General features: G+C 40.4%; 1 protein-coding gene across 1 annotated transcript in view; it reads right to left on the reverse strand.

Moving 5' to 3' along the window:
• The window catches only part of jcada (junctional cadherin 5 associated a), a 38,320-nt gene extending 17,700 nt beyond the window's left edge, over positions 1-20,620 (reverse strand). Inside the window, exons 1-2 of the mRNA XM_061237225.1 lie at positions 20,565-20,620; positions 1,636-2,032 (exon numbers count right to left, since the gene is read on the reverse strand). Coding sequence (XP_061093209.1) covers positions 1,636-1,937 — 302 coding nt within the window. The 5' untranslated portion in view covers positions 1,938-2,032; positions 20,565-20,620. The remainder of the gene's footprint in view (positions 1-1,635; positions 2,033-20,564) is intronic.
• Between the last annotated feature and the right edge of the window lie 513 nt (positions 20,621-21,133).

The following is a 21,133-nucleotide window of genomic DNA, read 5'->3' on the forward strand; positions in this document are numbered from 1 at the left end:
CATCTGAATCGTCGCTTTCTCCACCTGTGCATACTAAATGGGGATAATCCCTCTTCAGTGGTTCATACAGATAACCAGTAGAAGTTTTGGAATAGTTTTCCCCACTCATAATGATGCCTAGATAAAAAAAACAAATGATTTTGCGTAGATACCCTACTGTGTTTACATTTGATGTAGCACTTTCCGGTTTGAGCTGTCAACGACTGCATTTGTGTGTGCGTGTGTGTGTGTATGTCTGTGAGCATTTAGAACGGTGAAAGATGAATGGGTCTCTAATATAATGGTTGTGCCATGGGCCTGTGTGGTAGGGTACTCTATGGTGTGCACATTCTGATGCCTCGGTCTGCAGGTCAGTCCTGGTTCCAGCTCTCCTTCCCCCTGTCTATGATACGGCCGGGCAGGCACCATTCTCTCAAGAGCCTCACTGTTTGTTTATCTTCCACCGGCCTGTGTGAGATGACGTGGTCATATGAATGTATGCTCATTATGACTGCCTCACTGCTGGTTCTCTGAGCAAACCAGAATTCATTAAGCATGGACTGTCAAAGATTAACAGAATAAAATGTTAAGCCATTATTAATGTCACAGCAATATTAGTTTGCATGTAATCTTTATGATGGTCTAAAATATAGGTAAAGTACCATATGTAGCAAGTAGCACCACCTAGTGGATAAGGTTTGCACAAACCTAAACATGACAAGTTTACTAAATAATATAAGGTTACTGAAATCAGAAAAATACTCTAAGCATTGGTGCAGCTAACTAACCCACTCCCTACCACACTGTTGTGTACATATCCTCTGTATCTTCCACTGTAACACTTCAGTGATACTATAGATTTCCATTATTACCGAAACGAAGAAATGCCTCTACAGACAATTACTAAAATACAAGAGCATGCACATATTGTTTGCAGTACTGGTTGATGTAGAAAACCTAAACTGAAAACAGTAAGTAAGTCTTAGATTCACAGCATTACTAAAGGCAGTGCATACAACGCAATGTAAGGACCGCTGTTACAGGACAGTCATCATTACATAATCCTGCCAGGCTATACGTTGAGAGGTGTGCTGCTGCATTGAAATGGGAAGGCTCCTTCAGCGACAAAGTACAGGCGCGTAATTATATATTGAAATGAATTTTGCAAGGTTGATAGGTTGCATGAGGCTATGATTTTAACAGAGAGGTAGAGGCACCGCGAGTGGAGTCTTGAGCGTACAGTTTGGACGCCCTGCTCCGCTGTTCACAACGTGCGGCACGCGTCTAAATCCTCCGGCTCGTGCCTTTTCTTGGTGGGGATGTGGGGCACAGAGGGGGTCCAAGAGAACCCGAGCTCCACCGTCGCGTCACGGCGCAGCTGCTTGCTAACTGCTGCGTGGCTCAAGAGCTTTACTGTCAGCTCCCTGTTCCAGGCAGAGTCAGGGCCAGCACCCTGCAGCTGGAAAGGGTACCCCTCTCTCCCAGCTGGAGAGAGAGGGGGGGTCATGTCTGAATGGCGTGCTAGGTATGTGTGTGTGTGTGGGAGGGGAGGAGGGTTAGATAAAAGCATATGGAAAACAAAAAACTAAATAAAATCCAACAAAAAAAAGATCCAACAAAAATCCAAAAAAGAAAAAATACACGAAGCAAACTCACCCGCTATCCCTGGTAAGAAAATCACCCGGGGGCTGCGTGTCACCTTGGTTACCATTGCCAGCTTTTCTCCTTTGGTTTCTGTCCTTGCGCTCATTCTCGTCGGAGTAGCCTTTCACCGCCGGCTGCCTGCTGCAGACGTAGGCCCCCGCATCGGTCTCGTGCCCGTTCGCCGTTCCGTGACCGGACCCCTTCTCGGCCGATTCGCGCCGGCAATCGCCGTAGCGTGCCGCCTCGCAGGGCGAGAGGGCATTTTTGGGCGGCTTGTATCCGTGAGAAATCAGGAGGTCCTCCACGCTGTACATGTCGCGCTTTCTTCCGGAGTGAGGGGGGGCGAGGCGGCGTTTTCCCACGCGCTAGGAGCCGGAGCGAATCTGAGAGGCGGCGGCGGAGGCCATCACTGGGAAAACACAAGTGGACGGAAGAAGGTGGCATTAAACACCATTATCCCCTCCTGCCCCTTTCTCCAGAGGAACCAGAGCGGGGCTGGGGCGAAAAAATAAGAGAACAAAAAAAAAGGGGGAAAATAAAGCCCCCCATTTTTAAGCCCGGCGCCGGCTCAAGCGCTCAGCCTGCCTGCCGCTGTCTCCCCTCTTTTCAGACCCATGACGGCACGCTTCTGTTTCCGCCGATGGACCGGCGATGCCCAACGCCTCCCAAATGCTGGCTAAAAGAAGACTAAACAAAATAATAAATGTAATTATTTTTTTTAAAAAGAGTTCTCTCAGAGGCGAACTCCCGCGCCTCTTCCAGCCCACAGGCAGCTGAGAGGAGCTGGCTGGCTGACTGGCGGGGTTTTGGCACCACTGGTTGGGATTTTGGGAGGACGGTTAGCTTCTAGATGTTTAACACGCGGTTCTTAGCGCTGCCCTGTGTCTGTGAGCGAGCTTGTTTCCTGCCACGCCCCCCTCCCCACCCCTCCCTCTCTCCATCCACATCGCAAGCCTAATCTCCTGCTTATAGAAAAATTTATACGAGATCAGAGAACAAGGTGGAGTAAATGCCTGAGCTTGGTGTGTGGATTACACCCCGTCCATACTGTAATGAGTCTGGTAAAGGGGTGTTTACAGCAGCAGGCTCCCATACACACACACACACACACACACACACACGCGCGCACACACACACACAACCTTTATTAACAAACTACTCTGCTGCCTGTCTCATTATAGAAGAGGCTGAACGATGCAGCAGCGGTCAGAATGGAGAATGCCTCTTAAGTGTATGGGTACAAAACAAAGGGATGAGTTTTTACTTTCACACACAAGTTCAGTGATCTGTAGCTCCTACAAAAACATAGAAGGTCCTAACAGCTGTGCTCTGCTGGATGCCAAAAAAATGGTTGTTCAAGATTACTATGACAAAGGATGACTTTGACAATCTTGCATTATTATGGCATAGGAAGTGAAGGGAAGCAGAGACATGAGCACTCTGTGTGAAGTAAGGAGAAAATGTCTTCTGACTGAAGAATGTGCAGCCTTGATATTAAAAAAATATATGCTTTCTTACCATGAGACGCATTTAAAAATGTTTCAAAGCCTCTGATAGCCTAAAGCCTGAGTGGCTGAAGCCTGCGATACAGAGGCGATTAAGCAGCTCTGAGGTGGAATTCTCCCCTCTGTCAGATGAGGCCTCTAATGAGATTATCTTTTTCATTTAAGACTTCTAAACCTGTTAGTTTTGGAGGATTTTCTCTTGGCTTTGATTCACGCACTTTTTCATGTTTTGTTGTTTTAGCCTTACACCTGAATTTGTTCCAAAAACAAATAGACCTATTTTATATTAGTAGTATTTTTATAGACTTTAAATAGACTTTTATGTTTCATGCATTTTAGGTATTAAATGTGTTATGTGGTGTCCACACACCCAGATGCTCTGTGCAAATGGATTTGAAAAATATAACTTTAGAATTCAGACCTGCATCTGGGGCAGTGAAGGGTCAGCTTTCCAGACTTAGCCTGAAAACATTTAAATTGTGTAAGCTTTTTCCCAAAGAACAAAGTGAAATGTTTACAAACTCAGAACAAATCAACGTGCAACTGATTAGTTTACTTGCCTGTGGGAAGCACCACTACGAAACAACAAGTCCTTCACTTTTGTCCCCGGTAAGGCTGTATTTTCCATAACACAACAATCTCCTTATTTTCCTCCTTTGATATTTATCAAAAATGACTTGGGTCAACACAGAAGCATTTGCCTCAAAGTGGTTGTCACACCCTTTCCTTCCTCAGACATTTTTTTATCCGTGCTTCAGCTGTCTGGCGACATATTTAGCCGCTTATCGGTTTATCCCTGGTGTTTTAACATGGCCAAAGCAGTGTTTAAGCTCAAACTCCTCACCCATATGCTGATGCGGCCTTGTTGCTTTCACTGCGATCACCACCGCTCAACCGCTGACTGCAAAGTCACATAATTTCCACTGGTCATGACCCCCGTAGCTAATATAGACCAAAACATGCCCCATTTAAATATCCTTATAAACCCCTTATGCAACAAATTACCTTTGGAAAAAAAAAAAAACACTCTGAGAAAATGTCTGCAACAATGCTTGACTTGTGATCCACATCCACAATGCTTGACTTGTGAGCCACAAATAGGACCCCTGTTTATATTTTCCTGTGTGTTAAGCCTAAATCTGAAAATGCAGCCATTTTAATTAGAGCAATGAACTGAAATATTCAGGAAAGCACAGCTCTGATACTGCTACATGTGGCAAATGAAAGAAGTATTTTTTCATGATTTGACATATTTTTTCGGATATGAATGACCCTGGATTTGGGTTCACATATGCAGCTTCGTATGCTAATCATAAGTAAAAACACATGCAGGCCAGAAATGTACATATGGTACAGATACCGTGAAATATACAAGATATCTCCATCTATTGTTTGCAGAGAATGGTGCAAAAAACGAAAACCATCCAAGGAGCAGCAGTTTTGTGGGCAGAAATGTGTTGTTATTGAGAGAAGTCAGAGGAGAAGGCCAGACTGGTCGAAGCTGACAGGAAGGTGACAGTAACGCAAATAACCACACATTACAACAGCATCTCTGTGTATATCTTAAACATCTTAGAGAAAATTCATCAAATGGGCATGTAACCTAGAACCTAGAATTTTAAAAAATTTAGTGGAAATTTACTTCTAGATTTTGGTGGGATGTTTTTATTGCTCAAGTGCAGAGTGTTTTCAAGTGCAGAGTCGTATGTTCAACTTCTTCAACTTCTGATTCTTTGATTATTGAGAACATCACCTTTTATGGGACCTCATGTGAGACACAAATAGCAATCTTAAAAAAACATACCCTTATATTCATTGTAATCCAGAGACAACTTAATCCTATTTAGACTACAAAAGATTCCAGAATTGTAACAAATAAAAATATAGACCTCACACCAAGTTAACACAAAATGACAAATGAATAAAAAAAAAAATCTAATGTAATCTAAAAAAGACATCAAACTAAACAGCAAAATATAAATAGGGTGATTCTGTTCCATGTACAGTCTGTGCCCTTTTGTGTTCCATCTTTATTACTCACAATAAACACTATACAGGCGTGTGAAATGGAGAAAGTCTAAGCAAGCCATATTGAATGAATTGTTTAAAATTGTGTAAAACTGTTTTCATTTTCTCCTGACTCATTTAGTCTAGCAATGTGGTTTCCTGCAATTTTGTTCAAAAGCCCTGCTGAGCCGCTAAAAACAACACAAAATAAATAAATATAGCCTATCTATGGGCCCTAACACCAGCAGTAAGTTGCAGGGTATCCAGCGGGGTTTTGCCCTGATTAGAATAGACACCTTGTTTATAAATAGATAATGGGGGAAAAATACACTTTATATAGCCACATAAGGTATCAGGCCCTATGAGTGGCCACACCACCAGAAGGTCGGGAGATGTCGTCAGATTCAAGGTCGACAGTTTGGTGTCATCAACTAGTTCACGGCCTGCATGAGGCCTAAAATAATCTCTCAGGCTTGGGACGAGTGGCATGTGAATCTGTGCGTAGGCAGAGTAAAAAATATGCCAAATATTTTTATACAAAACCATTTTGAACAATATTATCCAGTCATGCAGCAAACCGCTATTTTTCGCTGTGCCACGATGTCCTATATTCCCACACTGACGATTAAAATCGACACTTTAAATACATTAAAATAACTATGGACCCACTGACCCTTCAGTTAATGCATATACCTGCTGATTAAACAGACTGCAATGCCATATGCATGTGTTAAGATTGCTAAGCAGTGAGAGGATGACTTCTCTGAGACGTTGTGCTAAGCATTGCCCTTTCCCAGAACCTTTTAAACATTTTTAAACGGGGCCATATTATCTTCGTGAAGGTGCAAACCATCATAAAAAGATCCTGTTAATGGTTATTCTGTACAGCTGTTACACAGACAAAAGAAAAATAGTATATCTACACAAAGGTGTAGACTTTTCTAAGGCTACTTCAGAAACTGCTTTTTTACAGTATTCATAGCTAGGTATTGATGTCTCATGCCTTCTTAAGTGCTTTGGCTACTATGAAGCCCTCCTTTTCATTACAGAGAGTAGCTCGTGCTGTAGCAGCACTAGGTAATAAATATTGTTTTCATTTTGGTTTCTTCAACTCCATCCATTTCTCCTGAAGGAACCTTCTATGGTTTTATAGTTGACTCTGCCCACTCCAGTCCACATCGAGCACTTTAAGACAAACAAAGCCTTCTATGGTGATTTTTGTTTGTTATCTCTGTCCAGTCTGCAGTAGCTACACCTATCCTTTAAGACAAATCAACCAAGAACACAATATAATTGTGTTCTTGTATACCTGCATGTATTTCACTTCTAAGAGTGAGAATATTTTTATTATTAACTGTTTTATTTCCACACTATAACTTGTGGAGCAACTCTTATTACAGGCAACACATGACTCAACACTGCAAACAGGGCATTGTATCGTGGAAGCTTCTTCCATTAGCCAGTCCACATACATTCTGCACTGTCTTGCACAGCCTTTAAGCTGCCAGGCTGGTCATTCGGAGACGGTTTTGTTTTGTCAGTGATGTCACGCATGTCGACTCTGCTTCCTGAGGATGTGCGCCACTCAAGGGGCTAAATCACAAGAGTTTCCAATCAATGCACCATTGGCCACCCTCTTTTTGTAAGCAAGGAAATCGCCCAGTAGAAAACATGCCACTAAAAAGCCATATTTCAACCAGAGTAAATCAGTGTGACAGGTTCCCAGTGGCCCTTTGCTCTGTGGCCTCCTTAAAGCTCCTCTGCTTCAGAAACACTACTTCTGCTTCATGAATTCAACTGCTTTGCTTCTGCTCTAAGGTGCGGTTGTTGTGATACGGGCCCAAAAACAAAAGGTTGGAAGGTTAGTTGCACATGTGTGACACCAGCAATGTTCTACAGTATTGCCATTGTAGGAGCATCTGCTCCAGAAGATGGATGTGGACTAACTGGAAAAATAATTTAGGATCTACTAACTGGGATGCATTAGTGCACTCCTTCGTTTTTCAACTTGCTCCTCGGAGAAACATGTTAGCTCTGAGTCCTGACTTCCTGTTGCTCTCTTGAGCAAGGTCCTTGCAAGGACTTGATTCATTAAAACCATTCAACTGTAAAAATGGGTATACTGTAAATCGGTAACATTCCAATGCAATGTTTATGTAAGCCACACCAGATAAAAAATAATCTACCAGACATCCACACTAGCATACCATACGTGTTTTAATACAGCTTTTTCAAATTTCATATTTTCAGATCTTTATGAGCTGAACCAGAGCTGTTTTGACATAATCACCAGTCCTACCCATGACCCCACAATGACACAACAGTTTCACTTCAGAAAGTACTCTGAATGTGTACTGATGCAACATGTTTCAAAACAAGTTTGCCTGCAACAGTAAAATGAGGCTATAAAATCTGGAAGTGGTGTACTGTTTTTGTTTTGACCAATCTTTCATTTTTAAAGTACATACTTTTGGGATATGGTTGTGGGTCGGTGTGAGGCTAACCGATTTGATGACTTGTGAAGTGGAAATCCCCATGTGACAACAGAATTCACTCCAAGCAGGGCAATTTCACATCTTTGAATATAAATAAATGTGGAGTTCACTTATTAAAAAAATAAACAAATAAAATCAGCCACTGGCATGTAAGGGACGCAAGGCAAACGGCTGTATGTATAAATGTCACAATTGATAACCTTCCTTTATCAACTGAAAACTGTTTGTAAAAAATACCCTACCTTCCATTGTTTGAAGCAAGCACAGAGTCCGCGACCACACATCCACCGGGTTGGAACACAGTAGTGGTACGGTATCCTGTGGGCTCCAGTGTGCTGACCAGCTGTTTACTGCAACAATTTGGGATTGTGCAATCCACCTCTTATATGGAACAGTTTAACCACCCACTTGTTTCTGGTTAACAATTTTCATGTCAACATACTTTATTTTTATGCACAAAAATAAGCTATGTAAATTACAGATATTTTCTCTTTCTTTGAAATGGGATCCTGGAGTTGGTCCAATATTATGACTTTCAAGCACAACCTATCAAAGCCACAGGACTATCTGCAGGCCTGAAAATGCTCTTATTGTGCTTGGATCTATTTCAGCCTTGCGATGCTCTGCTGGTGTTAAATAGTTAAGACCTGTTATTTTTGTTGAGAAGAGATTTATTTTCGTAAGTTTCCAGAACACAAAGAATAAAAACAATAAGAATAAGAATAAGAATAGCAGCATTTCCATCGGCATTATCCCTGACATGTTCCATGTGTCCCTGTCTATATAGATAATAGGAAAATAGTGTCACCGGAATCCACCCATTGCTGCAGTTACTTCCACTGCTTTCATTCTTGGCCAATATATCGCTACATAAAGATCCCACCAGTGAAGCAACACTGGGAAGCAGAAACTAAAAACAGTTTCAGAAGTTAAGTGACCTGAGTTGGGGCAATAACGAGTTAGCATTATCATGCTTGGGAGCATACAGGCCTTGGCAGCACAACTGGAATGGTTGCACATTGTGTCCTCCTGTGTGCTATTCAGAAGACAACAGCTCCTTATTGTTCAGCAATGCTAGGGATTATACGGACAATTAACCATAAAAGGGATGACTGGGTACCCACATTGAGAAAGCCACATGGGAAATCTGGCTGGGACACTGGGGTCAACATCCCTACTCTTTGATAAGTGTTTTGGGATCTTTAATGAAGACAGTTGGCCTGACCAGGGTCAATGTCTTATCCGAAAGGCTGCGCCCTCTACAGACTTGCCCACACCACTTTCACCAGAGACCTATAGTATAGTCTTTATGTAGAGATCTTCCATACAGTTACTAACCAGCTGCTCCAAGCAGGCTACAATATGCTGGCGCATGGCAAATAACACCATTGATTAAAAGGTTTTTGCCTTTTAATCAATGGTGCCTAGAAAACTTGGGAATTCAGAAGAGCGCCAGTAGAAATGTACAAATGTTACAAAGCTTGGTTTAATGTTTAAATGGCCACAATATCCTCATGTTCCCATCACAGGAGAGTAGAGTACTGCACACACACACTGTCCTCATCTAAGCTCTGTTGTTTCCCACATGTGTGTTCCAACATATCTAACATGCAAGTAATAGTTTGCTTGCCAGTAATAGTTTGCGGATGGATTTGGACATTTTCAGAAAAATATCACATTATATCGTTAGCTTGTTAGTAAACAACATTACCGATTCCAAAGCTAACGACCAAAGTGGAATCACAATAAATGCAGTTAGGGGAAGAGAACTAGCTAAGAGAATGGCCATTGCTTGATTCAATTATAGCTATTTAACTTATTTAAACTGAAGATATCCCTTAATCCCCATACATCAGCTAGGCTGATGACAATGGTAATACTGTGCACAGCCACGAGATACCACATTGAACACACAGTCAACAGAGTCTGATTATGGCTGCATCTTTCATTGGTCACAGAGGGTCGTGGTACATGACTTGTTACTGGAGATACTGTTACCCTGCATATGTATGAACCCCATATAGTCGTTGAGAGAAGAAATATGGCATCTAGTTTTGTTCACAGGAAAGAAGTTAGGATTCACTGTCAATGAGTTATGTCAACAAGGATGTTTGAACAGTCGCATAGACAAATAAGAATGTATCGAGAGATTGAGGAATCTGAAAATTAAGTAAATTCTGAAGCAGACATACAGTAGCTCATGCTTGAATACTTTGATTTCTGAGTAAGCTTAACATGAAATTACAAGGAAGGGACATTCGCCCTAAGAAGGTCCTTTGAAGTTAAGAAGGTCCTTTGTTCCATGGGCCATTCAGTTATACAATATCACACAAAACGGGAGGAGATAATTTGACTTTTCAACATGAGTCTCTTTCTGCTCCTTCCACCACATCACCTTGTCTACCATCTGTCTACCATCTGCCAATATCTGTCTGACTGTCCTTACAGGCTATATTAGCCCACTACTGTCTGGACTGTACAATCTGGACTGTAATCCTCACTTTTACCCCTGTTGAGTTTACTGTTTACTGTTTACTTTGTACTTTTGCACTACCACCATTGCACACAATTTATTTATTTAACATAGCACCTTACTTTTACCATAGCACCTTATTTTTGATCTTTATGTGTGTGAGATATGTGTGTATATGTGTGTATGTATAAGCTACTGGATGCCTAAGATTTCCCTCGGGATGAATAAAGCATCTATCTATCTATCTATCTATCTATCATTCATTCACTGTAATCTCCAGTATTGCATTGATAATGAGTACTCAAGTAATATTCAAGTAAAAACAATCATATCTATCCAGATCTGAGGAAGGAAACCAAACAAGGGGCCAAAAATGTCATCATGTGTACTAGGCGTATAGTGCCCTAGTCTAGGAAAACACACAACTTTAAAAAAAAGTAACATCCTACCAAGTATGTTTCTAGTATCAAAAAACTTTTGTAATAATTATCTGGCAAAATTGTACCATTTGTTAGAATTCATTATCTTTTAAAATGTTGCCAAAACACAGGCAATGATATGTCTCAGACTTCAAGGAATTCCTTTACAACAGGCTCATCCAGCACCGCACGATTGCCTCATTTATAAAGGAAACATGCAAAGGGCTTGGCAACGTAGAGTTGAATACAGAGCCAAGAAGCACATGATAACATTTACAGTGAAAAACATCCAAGTCCTGAGTAGGTTAAATCACTTGATATACGGCTCTGAAGCACATAAAACGGACAGCGTTGCGTATGACTGCTTCCCTGTAGAGGCCTAGTGTGGTGTTTTTTCGTCAGCCCGGCTTGTCTCATATTAATTACTGCCCATCACAGGCTTGTGCAGCCTTAAGATGACAGTGACATGATGCATAAAACCAAAATGATCTGATCAAAGGGATTATGCACATTAGCATCGTACTAATCAGGTCTGGACTCTGCTGGCCGTCCGGTCTTCTTTGTAAGGGGGAAAAACAAAACAGAATGAGATATAAGCTATTTAAACAAATTGGTCCAATAATGGTCCAACAAATGGTCCAAATCATCACGCATGATTGCAGCTGGCAGTATGCAGCACATACATTTTTCAGATGTTTAAAGATTATATAAATTAGTTTTGTAGCCGACATTCTATTTTGTTGAACCTTTCGGAAATGTTGCAAAAAGGCATTGTTACTACTGTAATTCAATTACAAATATTCAAAATTCTGATACTAATTCAAATAAGAATACTGTATGCAGTAGTCAAATAATACAGTATATTGTGTATTTCTGTTTTCCTAAAAGTTCTATTTGCATTGTGATTTTCTTCACTGTTTCAACTGCCAATCCATGTGTATTATGGTATCTAACATGCTACTTTAGGCTTGTGGCAAGACCACTCTCAACAAAATGTAGGTTTGGTATTTATCCATCTTCTATCCGTAGATTGCATCATCATACAATTTTTAAACTATTTATTTTGAAATATAAGAATAAACGTTGCAGCTCTGCTTCAGAGATCATGCTATATTTTCTTTGGAAAATGGTTTTACTCTTAATGAGGGCTAATTAGTGAACTTAACCACCGAGTGCGGTCCAATGGGTCAGTTGCTGCATTAAAATAAATGTGACGTGCAGATTTGCACAAGAGATCTTCCATCTGCACCACACATGGCCTTATACATATCTGCATGATTGCTGTTGTGAGTTTAATAAAATACTTCTCAGTACATTATCGTCAGACCTACATTCCTCCGCTTTGCCATGTAAATCCAGATGTTTGTTTTTCCGCCTTTGTTTTCCCTTGTTCCCTGCCAGCACTGATGAAAGGCAGCCATACTGTGGCACCTAAACGGCAGGACAGTCAAGCAAACCTGTACCGCAGCTACACCACCCACTCTTCATCGGAAGAAAACGGATCTATAAAAGCGAGCAATTGTTAAAATGGAGTTGCACCTCATCGGTGAAGTCTATATTCAGGCATGCAAAAAAAAGTAGCTAATTCTACAGGATATCCAAAAACAACATGAGAAGAGAATTACTATAAACCATGACCATAGATCATACTTTTTTTGAAAATCAGAATTTCAACGGAGTCATGGTCCAAAGCTATTATATTCTTAAAAAACGAACAATTACGCCATTATTTTCAAGATTAGAAGGCGCTGTCAGCTTCCCCAGCGGCTTTCAAATAAATACATCACGAAGGTTTTATAATGTGGACTACTTTGCATTTTTCTCTGAGGGTAACCCACAAGTACATCAATTATTAATCAGTTGTAGAGCTTGTTCCAGATGTACTTTCTGATTAAGTGATATTTTGACCACAAACAATTTCACACAGTCGACATTTATTGTCATCACAGAAAAATCCTCATTTGACATCATTACCGGTGTAACAGACTGTACATCTGACATAACGGTGAGCATGAAACAGCAGTGCACCATTTAAAAACTGTGCTACCATACAGTGCAGTCCATAAGTATTTAGACAATGGTACAATTTTGGAACTACAGAGACTACACTGCAAGATGCAAACCACTATTTAGCAGCAAATACTGGAGTTCAGGAAAAAGGTCTTGTGGAAAGATGAGACCAAGATTGACTTGTATCAGAGTGATGGTAAGTGCAAAGTGTGGAGGCTAAAAGGAACTGCCCAAGAACCAAACCACCCCGCAAAGCAATGTGGTGGTGGGGGTGTTATAGTTCAGGCATAGCTGCCAAAGGTGCTCTTTCCCTCATTGATAATACTGATAGCAACAGCAGAATACTTACAGACTGCACTGGAAGTCCTAATGTACTTAATATCAACTTCTGAAATTCTAAAATATAAAGTAACACATTTCAGTTCAGAATATGGACGTGGTGAAACTGTGTAAAATGGCTGTGGAGCGACCAAAAGAATACTACTCACAACCACTGAGAGTACTGCCATGATATCAATGTCTGCAATACAGGAACTTTTCAGCAGGAAGTTTGAGCCTTATCGCTGGCTTCTTCGAAGGCTGCTGGAAGCCGTGAACGTGTGACTCACTCCATGTCTGTCCAACGATCCTGTAACACGGCCCAACCCTTTCCTCTGCCGCTGGAACAAATGAGATACTTTTCCTCAAGCATCTAATGGGATCCACACCAGTCCTCCATGTGCAAGGCATCAAGAAAACACACCCCTCCCTCAGAACTGCACTTCAGGGGGAACAGCTCAATGTGTCTCGGGTCAGCGCTTGACTTTCAGCATGGACAGACCACTCCCACGCACCAAAAGTATCCTTAGGAGCTTAGCTTAATTTTTTTTTTAGTTGTTGATGTGTTTTTTGGGGGGAAACACTGCACAGGAAAACAGTAGTTTCCTCTGGACTCCCTGGGCAGAGTTAAAATCAGTTGCAGACCAAGGCTCTTGTCAATAGATTGCCCTCCAGTTTTAGTGGCGGAGGCCACCAAAACAAACACGGTGGCATATAAGTCAGCCTATCTTGTGGATGACAGAAGTCAGTAACACAGGCTACGTTGCTGAGGAATTTACAAATGCGAAAATGTAGCTGATTAAGCTAAATATTTAACCCCTTTTGTTCCCATTTAACTTTGGAGACTATACCAAATGTCTTCCATGTCATGTTTGTTTGGCACTTTTGAGGATCAATCCTGTCTAGACAATCAGTCTGGAGTATCCTGAAAACCGGAGGTGAACTTCAGCCCTTCAGGCTATATACCATAAGCACTACATTTCGTAAAATAATAAACAAATAACAGAGAAGATTTAATGTTTTAAATGTAAGACAGATCTTTCGCAGCTCTTGCAGGTTACAGCAACCTGAAAGCCAATAAAATGGAGCTCAGACAGTGAAATTAGTTGGACTGTGGTCAAGCCTGTGAGCAACACACCATACTGTTTCCAATGAAAAAGGAAATAACTGATGGGCTAACCCGATAAAACTTGCACATATACAACCTCATATGCAAATCGAAGGAAAATCTGCTCTCCCTTCATTTAGGGTGTGCTTTATGCTTTGAGGGTAAATTACAATGTTGTTCAGTATCCTCCAGTTATTGATATCCATTTGTTTTGAAACAACAAATGTCAGAGGACATGCAATTGCCTAAAAGCATTTTGACTCCTTACTTAAAATCCAGGTCAAATGCCATGTGTAACAGTAACACTTTATGGTGCATGTTAGTCTCAGGGCCAGATTTAGGCCAACTAAAGACGTCGCTACGAGGTTGCAATATCTATTCAAGGATTTACTAAGCGGTCGTAATGGGTCAAAACCGCTATTAGGATGTAATTTGCGAGGATTAGGTCACACTGCTACTTTTGTTTGAATTTTAATCATAGGTACATTTTAACATTGAGAGACAGAATATCACAAAATAATCCACAATAACAACATCATATAAATTTTATAAATGTATTATCGTATTTTTGCATGAAATAAGTATTTGATCCCCTACCAATCAGCAATAATTCTGGCTCTCACAGACCAGTTAGTTTTCCATTAAGAAGCACTCCTAATCTCAACTCATTACCCAAAACACCTGTGTCAACTCGTTACATCGTTATGTAGCTGTATAAAAGACACCTGTCCACACAATCAATCAGATTCCAACGTTTCCACCATGGCCAAGACAAAGGAGCTGTCTAAGGACATCAGGGACAAAATTGTAGACTTGCACAAGGCTGGGATGGGCTACAAGAAAATAAGCAAGCAGCTTGGTGAGAAGTTAACAACTGTTGGAGCAATTATTAGAAAATGGAAGAAACACAAAGTCACCGCCAATCTCCCTTGGTCTGGGGCTCCACGCAAGATCTCGCCTCGTGGGATATCAATGATCATGAGAAAGGTCAGGGATCAGCCCAGTACTACACAGGAGGAGCTTGTTAATGACCTGAAGGCAGTTGGGACCACAGTCACGAAGAGAACCATCAGTAACACACTACACCGTGAAGGATTAAAATCCTGCTGCACGCGCAAGGTTCCTCTGCTGAAGAAGGCACATGTACAGGCCCGTCTGAAGTTTGCCAAAGAACACCTGGATGATCCAGAGGAGGCTTGGGAGAAGGTGATGAGACCAAAATAGAGCTATTTGGCATCAACTCGACTCGCCGTGTTTGGAGGAAGAGAAATGCTGAGTACAACCCCAAGAACACCATCCCCACTGTGAAGCATGGAGGTGGAAACCTTATGCTTTGGGAGTGTTTCTCAGCTAAGGGGACAGGACGACTTCACTGTATCGAGGGGAGGATGAATGGGGCCATGTACCAGGAAATTTTGGGCGACAACCTCCTTCCCTCAGTGAGAGCACTGAAAATGGGTCGTGGATGGGTCTTCCAACATGACAATGACCCAAAACATATGGCCAAGGCAACAAAGGAGTGGCTCAAAAAGAAGCATATTAAGGTCCTGGAGTGGTCTAGCCAGTCTCCAGACCTAAATCCCATCGAAAATCTGTGGAGGGAGCTGAAGCTTCGAGTTGCCAAGTGACAGCCTCAGAACCTTAAGGATTTGGAGAGGATCTGCAAAGAGGAGTGGACCAAAATCCCTCCCAATATCTGTGCAAACCTGGTGAAAAACTACAACAAATGTCTGACCTCTGTGCTTGCCAACAAAGGTTTCTCCACCAAGTATTAAGTCCTATTGTTCAAATACTTATTTCATGTGAAAATATGATATTAAATGTATAAAATTTATATGATGTTGTTATCGTGGATTTTGTGATATTCTGTCTCTCAATGTTAAAATGTACCTATGATTAAAATTCTACACAGTTCCATTCTTTGTAAGTGGGCAAACCTACAAAATCAGCAAGGGATCAAATAATTATTGCTCCCACTGTAGCTGGATATAACACCAGGGTATTCAATTCTGATTGGCCCAGCCATGAACCAGCGCCATCAAAAACTTAATGACGGTCCTAAGCACATCAACGTCAAACGTGGATAATGATTTTGTTTGTCGAAAATTGTTAGCAAGCCAACTGTTACAAGATCATACTCGCAACAGTCTTAAGGGATTTTGGAGTCAACTGCCAATTTGAGCACTGTAATCTTGTTGTCCATGAATGACAGTAGAGAGTAGCAAATCTAGTTTGATTTATTGTTACTAGCCATCCAGTAAAATGCAGTATCATTCTCTCATTTGGAAGTAAGACCCCTTCTGTTCTGTACAGCTGATTTAACTCACACGGACACAGTTGGTTTCATAGCTCATCCCTGAGAATGATTACTTTGGCAAAGATTATTTTGGAGTTTAAAAACTTTTCTGTGAAAATGCCAATAGGCACTTGCAACTTGTTATTAAAAGTTAAGGTGGACCGGGAATTACGAATAAGAAGTTGTGAAAAAGAAACCAATTTCAGCCTCATTTAAAACCTTGAATTTAACCAAGATAAAAAAGAAACTCAAAACCGGACATAGATGGCTAGCTTCTCTATTTTGAGCTGAATGTATCCAACAGAGGCAACCATAGCAACAAGCTGACACAGTAGCCACCTTAATGGCTTGAAGTAGTTACTGCCAGAAAAAAAAGTTTTATTTTGAGGGCAAAAAAATATTAACAACATAAATATTCATATTTAGAAAACACCATGGTATAAGCGGGAATAATCCACTCCAAAGTGGTCGTTAAAGAGTTTTAACAACTGACTCCACATTGGATGGTTCTTTGCCTCTGCAACATGCGTTAAAACCCTTTAACAACCACCTCATTGTGGATTATTCCTTAAGTATTTCATCCCGCTAATCTTGCTATTTCATCCCGCTTCTGTTACAAGTGTCATAATAAAATGTGTTAATATTGTGTTATTTTTGTGAGTTGGCATGTTATGGCAAAAATCATTATTTTTATTGCAAGTTAATTAGTGTGAAGGAAGCAAAATTGGAAATGTCCTGCGTTCCAAGTAAAGTCATTGTTAAAAAAACAACTAAAAAAAGCATGACTCAATCAACATAAATCAAACCACTACTGCATATTGCTGACATGCACTCAAATGGAGCTTCATTGCAATCTAGAGACTTGGGTGCTGATGCTAATATAAATAATCAAAATATATAGCCTATTTTCAATTCTCAAAATAGAGAAATAAAACTTGTATTTTCCGATAAGAAAGCTCAGAAAAACAATCACACGGATTTGTCATGACGTATGCCTGAGATACCTAAGACATAAATATTTCCTAAATATCAGAGAATGTCACAACTTTGTTTTTGTTTGTTTTGTTAACAGTATGATGCCTGCCAATTGTGTGAGCTATAACTTTGCCAAAGCCTTTAATTATATAGCTCCAATACAAAACCAACTGCAATCGTCTGTGTGCATTATCAGCCGCTCTCAGGAAACAGACCTTGCTTTTCTGCACGTAATACAAGATAAGTAGGCCTAACCCTTTTTCTGGGAAGACATTCTTCCATGATTTCCCCTAAAAAGCTCAGAGTTCTCTTTAGAGGTGACAAAAACAGATCAAAGAAATCTACTCAATGTGTGAATTTTGTGTAAAACTGAAAAGCATTTTTCATGCTGACAGTACATGCAATGCTTTTGACCTCAACTTGACCTTAGCACTTCTACCATTGAAACAGTTTGTATGTTCAGGGGGTTTCCTCCAATTTCTCCTTTGTCCAGGTCCCAACATATTTCACTCAGTAGGCTAATCCTCAGGAACTGTGGACACTCTTCTCAAACAGGTCAACAGATGACAGAAACTTGTCAAGGGTTCAAGGGTAGCCACGTATACCAAATGATATGAGCTCACATGTTTTAGCACATGAAGTAACATTTAGGACTAACTAGCACTAACTACAGTAACTAGCACTAACTACAGTATACCTCCAAATAATGTCCCACATGATACAGCATGGCTGTAATTCCATTGTTTATAAAGCAAGACAAGTTTCCTACATTCCTCATTAGCATTTATTTTAAATGGTTGTTCGTATCCCTGGCACTGTCTGTTGATTGTTTTGACGGTGTGCGGAAGGTCATTAATGGAGCTACTTTAACCGCAACTATTGCGAACAAACTTCCTGTAAGGAAACAATAAACATCTGTACCATAACAATAGCCTGCTCCAAACGACCATCTGTTACTTGATGTGAAATGCAACTGATGTGAAAGCCCAACCGAAGCATTGAACATTTTTTGACTTGCGTGGAATGCAAATAACTCTGATGCTATGGTGAAAGAAAGGCAGCATGCTACAAACAGACAGTAAGTTAGGCAACGTAGCCTACTAAAAGTAAAATAATCAGGCAATCAGTGCCAAGGCCAATAAAAAAAAATTGGTGTTCTCTCTCTTATAGCAAAGTTACAGTAGTTGTAACAGGTTTTGTTCCAACATGTAAAACTCAATGAGTGTTAGAGCTCCCAAACTTATCATATTTGTCTGCTACTAGTCATTTAGACATAATTTCAATATCACAGAATGTGTGCATTAATGTCAAATACAAGGAGTGCCACTGTTACCTACCCACTATTGGGGTGATTTGTAACACTAGCTGGGGATGGATGTAACAGGAACTGCTTAAATCAGACTCACACTATTACATTTACACAAGAACTTGTGTATAGACCAAAAGTACAATATTTTCAAAGTAAAGACTTTTATTCTTAAACAGGAAATATAAAATTGCCTCTTACTAACATAATTTGAAAACAAAATGAGTCACAAATTTTCAAAATTATATTTTTCAAATAATATAAATTATGCTTGTTTGTCTTTAAGTAAAACAGCTTTATTCCTAATAATATACTTCCAAAAGAATAGACTGTAACAATGTGTGTGTGTGGGTGTATGTATGTGTGCATGTGAGTGAATACGTCAGCTGACTACCCATGTAGTGCTTTATTGTGTCTTCCTGGGACATCTCTGTCTGTTTACCTCTTCCATTGCCTTGGCAAATAAATGCCAAAAACAATAAGCTTAAATCAGAATCTCCTGTGAGCTCAAAGGAGGAATATGAGTCTGGACAAAAGTGATCACATTAACACAACCCATCCCTTGTTGGTGAAATTGATGGTGTTACAACTAACCCATTGTTTCAGCCATCCCCGGTCTCTCCTACAGCAAGAGGAATTGGTGCTCAGGCTCTCATCCTTCCAGGACCGCGTCCCCCTTAGAATTGAAATTACCAGTGCAGTAGCTAACCAACCAACAACCCAAGTTGCAGAAACCCCAGGTAACTGATTCTGAGCTGTCAGCTCTTCTCTCCAAGGTCTCCTCGTCACCCGCGCCCCATTCCCGTCTGAAACTACATTGGACCAAAAGATTACTAAAAATACAAATTGGTAATCGTAATGGAAGTTCGCTACAGTCATTAACTAAAGTAACATAACGGTAAACTGGCTACTGTGTCACAGTTGTTCGAGCAACTCTCATCACCTAAATCAGCAACGCTAGATAACGACTAACATTACGTTAACGCACGTCCTACATTCTCTCTCCTGCCTTGGTTCGTAAAGTTTTAATAACTAACTTGAATACAACATGTCTTAGTCTGCACCGTATCTGACTAACGAAAGCTTCAACATTTTGAAGTAACGTTAACTAATGTTAAGCAAGTTGAATCCGGCATCACTGTTAATATTAGATAAATTATTCCCTGACTGTATTTATTAACTTATTCCTAGCTAACTAGATATATCCAAAACAAAAATATATCGTGTGTTATCAAATCAATGTATTGTTTGGTTTAACGTTTTAGCTGAGTTGAGTAAAGTAAGGCTAGTGAACTTACAGTAGTTTGATAGTCGTCAGGTAGAAACTTAACCAACTATAAAACGCTAGCTGTCTAGCTTAACTGGCTACCTGTACTAGTCTCGTTACCACTAAGAAGACCTTTCAGAAAGTCAGAAAGTCTCCCAAATAGCTATAATTATTTTAAAACGGCATATGCTATATTACAGACTGACACCACTCAGAACACCCATGCACTTTTAGACTGGAACATGAATATAATTCATGATGAATAAATGTCGTTTTGTCAACCATAGCTGGGCAGCTAGCACTAACTAGGTACAGTATTGTACGTTAGCAAGCTACTTTAGCTACGCTGCCAAATTAATATCACAGTCCCAAAACGTACATATACCCTTTGCTAGCCTTATTTTGCAAGATGCATTAAAGTAGCAGGTATCTAGCAAAAAACGAATGCAGTTAACTTCTTGTATACATGCCACATAATGGTGTCTTGTAAAATAGAAAATGCGAAGTCCATTGCCAGAACTGGACCACAACTTTAAAAACCGTTAGCTATGTTAAGCATTTTCAGATGCAGCTGAAGCTAACGCTGCCGAGCTAGCATTACAGTACATCGCTTTTCGCATAAGCTTGCAGCCGTGAGATGTGGACATGTACAGCAAGCAAACATAGCATGATCCAATCCTAACAACCACAACCACCAACACAAATATACTATATATTTTACTACAGTTATACGCAATTAGTGAATTAGAGGGAGCGACATACCTGGGGAGATGCTGAATGCTGCCGTCCTGCAGTTGCTTGCGCTCAGCTGAAGTCGCTGAAAGCACTGTACACGGATTCCGACGAGCATGCCTATTTGCTGAGAGGCAGCGGTTAAAGGAACTGGGAGGAATGAGTTTTCCACTATGCTCATCAGTACTACTAGGCGACTTACTTAAAGGATAACTAACGGTTCATTTTAAAGGGTGAGAGTTTTTTTTTCACGCATGTGCTAGAAAAAACAATAATAACTTCATATGATTACAATTAAAAGCTGTGGTTAACCTAGTACACCTTATCGATGCAATTGTCTAAATGACTGTGCCTACACCCAAATACACAGAGGAATATCTTTCTGAAGTTTTCCTAATATTTGTGTGATGTATTTATTATATTTGAGCACTAATTAACAGATACTTTTTCACTTACAGAGTTGGTTCCCTCAAACCCAAAAAATGATTTTAAAACAAGCTTGTGGGAATGGCTGAAAAATACATAACACCGAATTATGAAGACTGCTTCCAAACAAATATGAAGTTATAAATGAAACACATGAAAAGACATTGAACTTT

The sequence above is a fragment of the Conger conger genome, chromosome 4 (assembly GCF_963514075.1).
Source record: "Conger conger chromosome 4, fConCon1.1, whole genome shotgun sequence".
Lineage (NCBI taxonomy): Eukaryota > Metazoa > Chordata > Actinopteri > Anguilliformes > Congridae > Conger > Conger conger.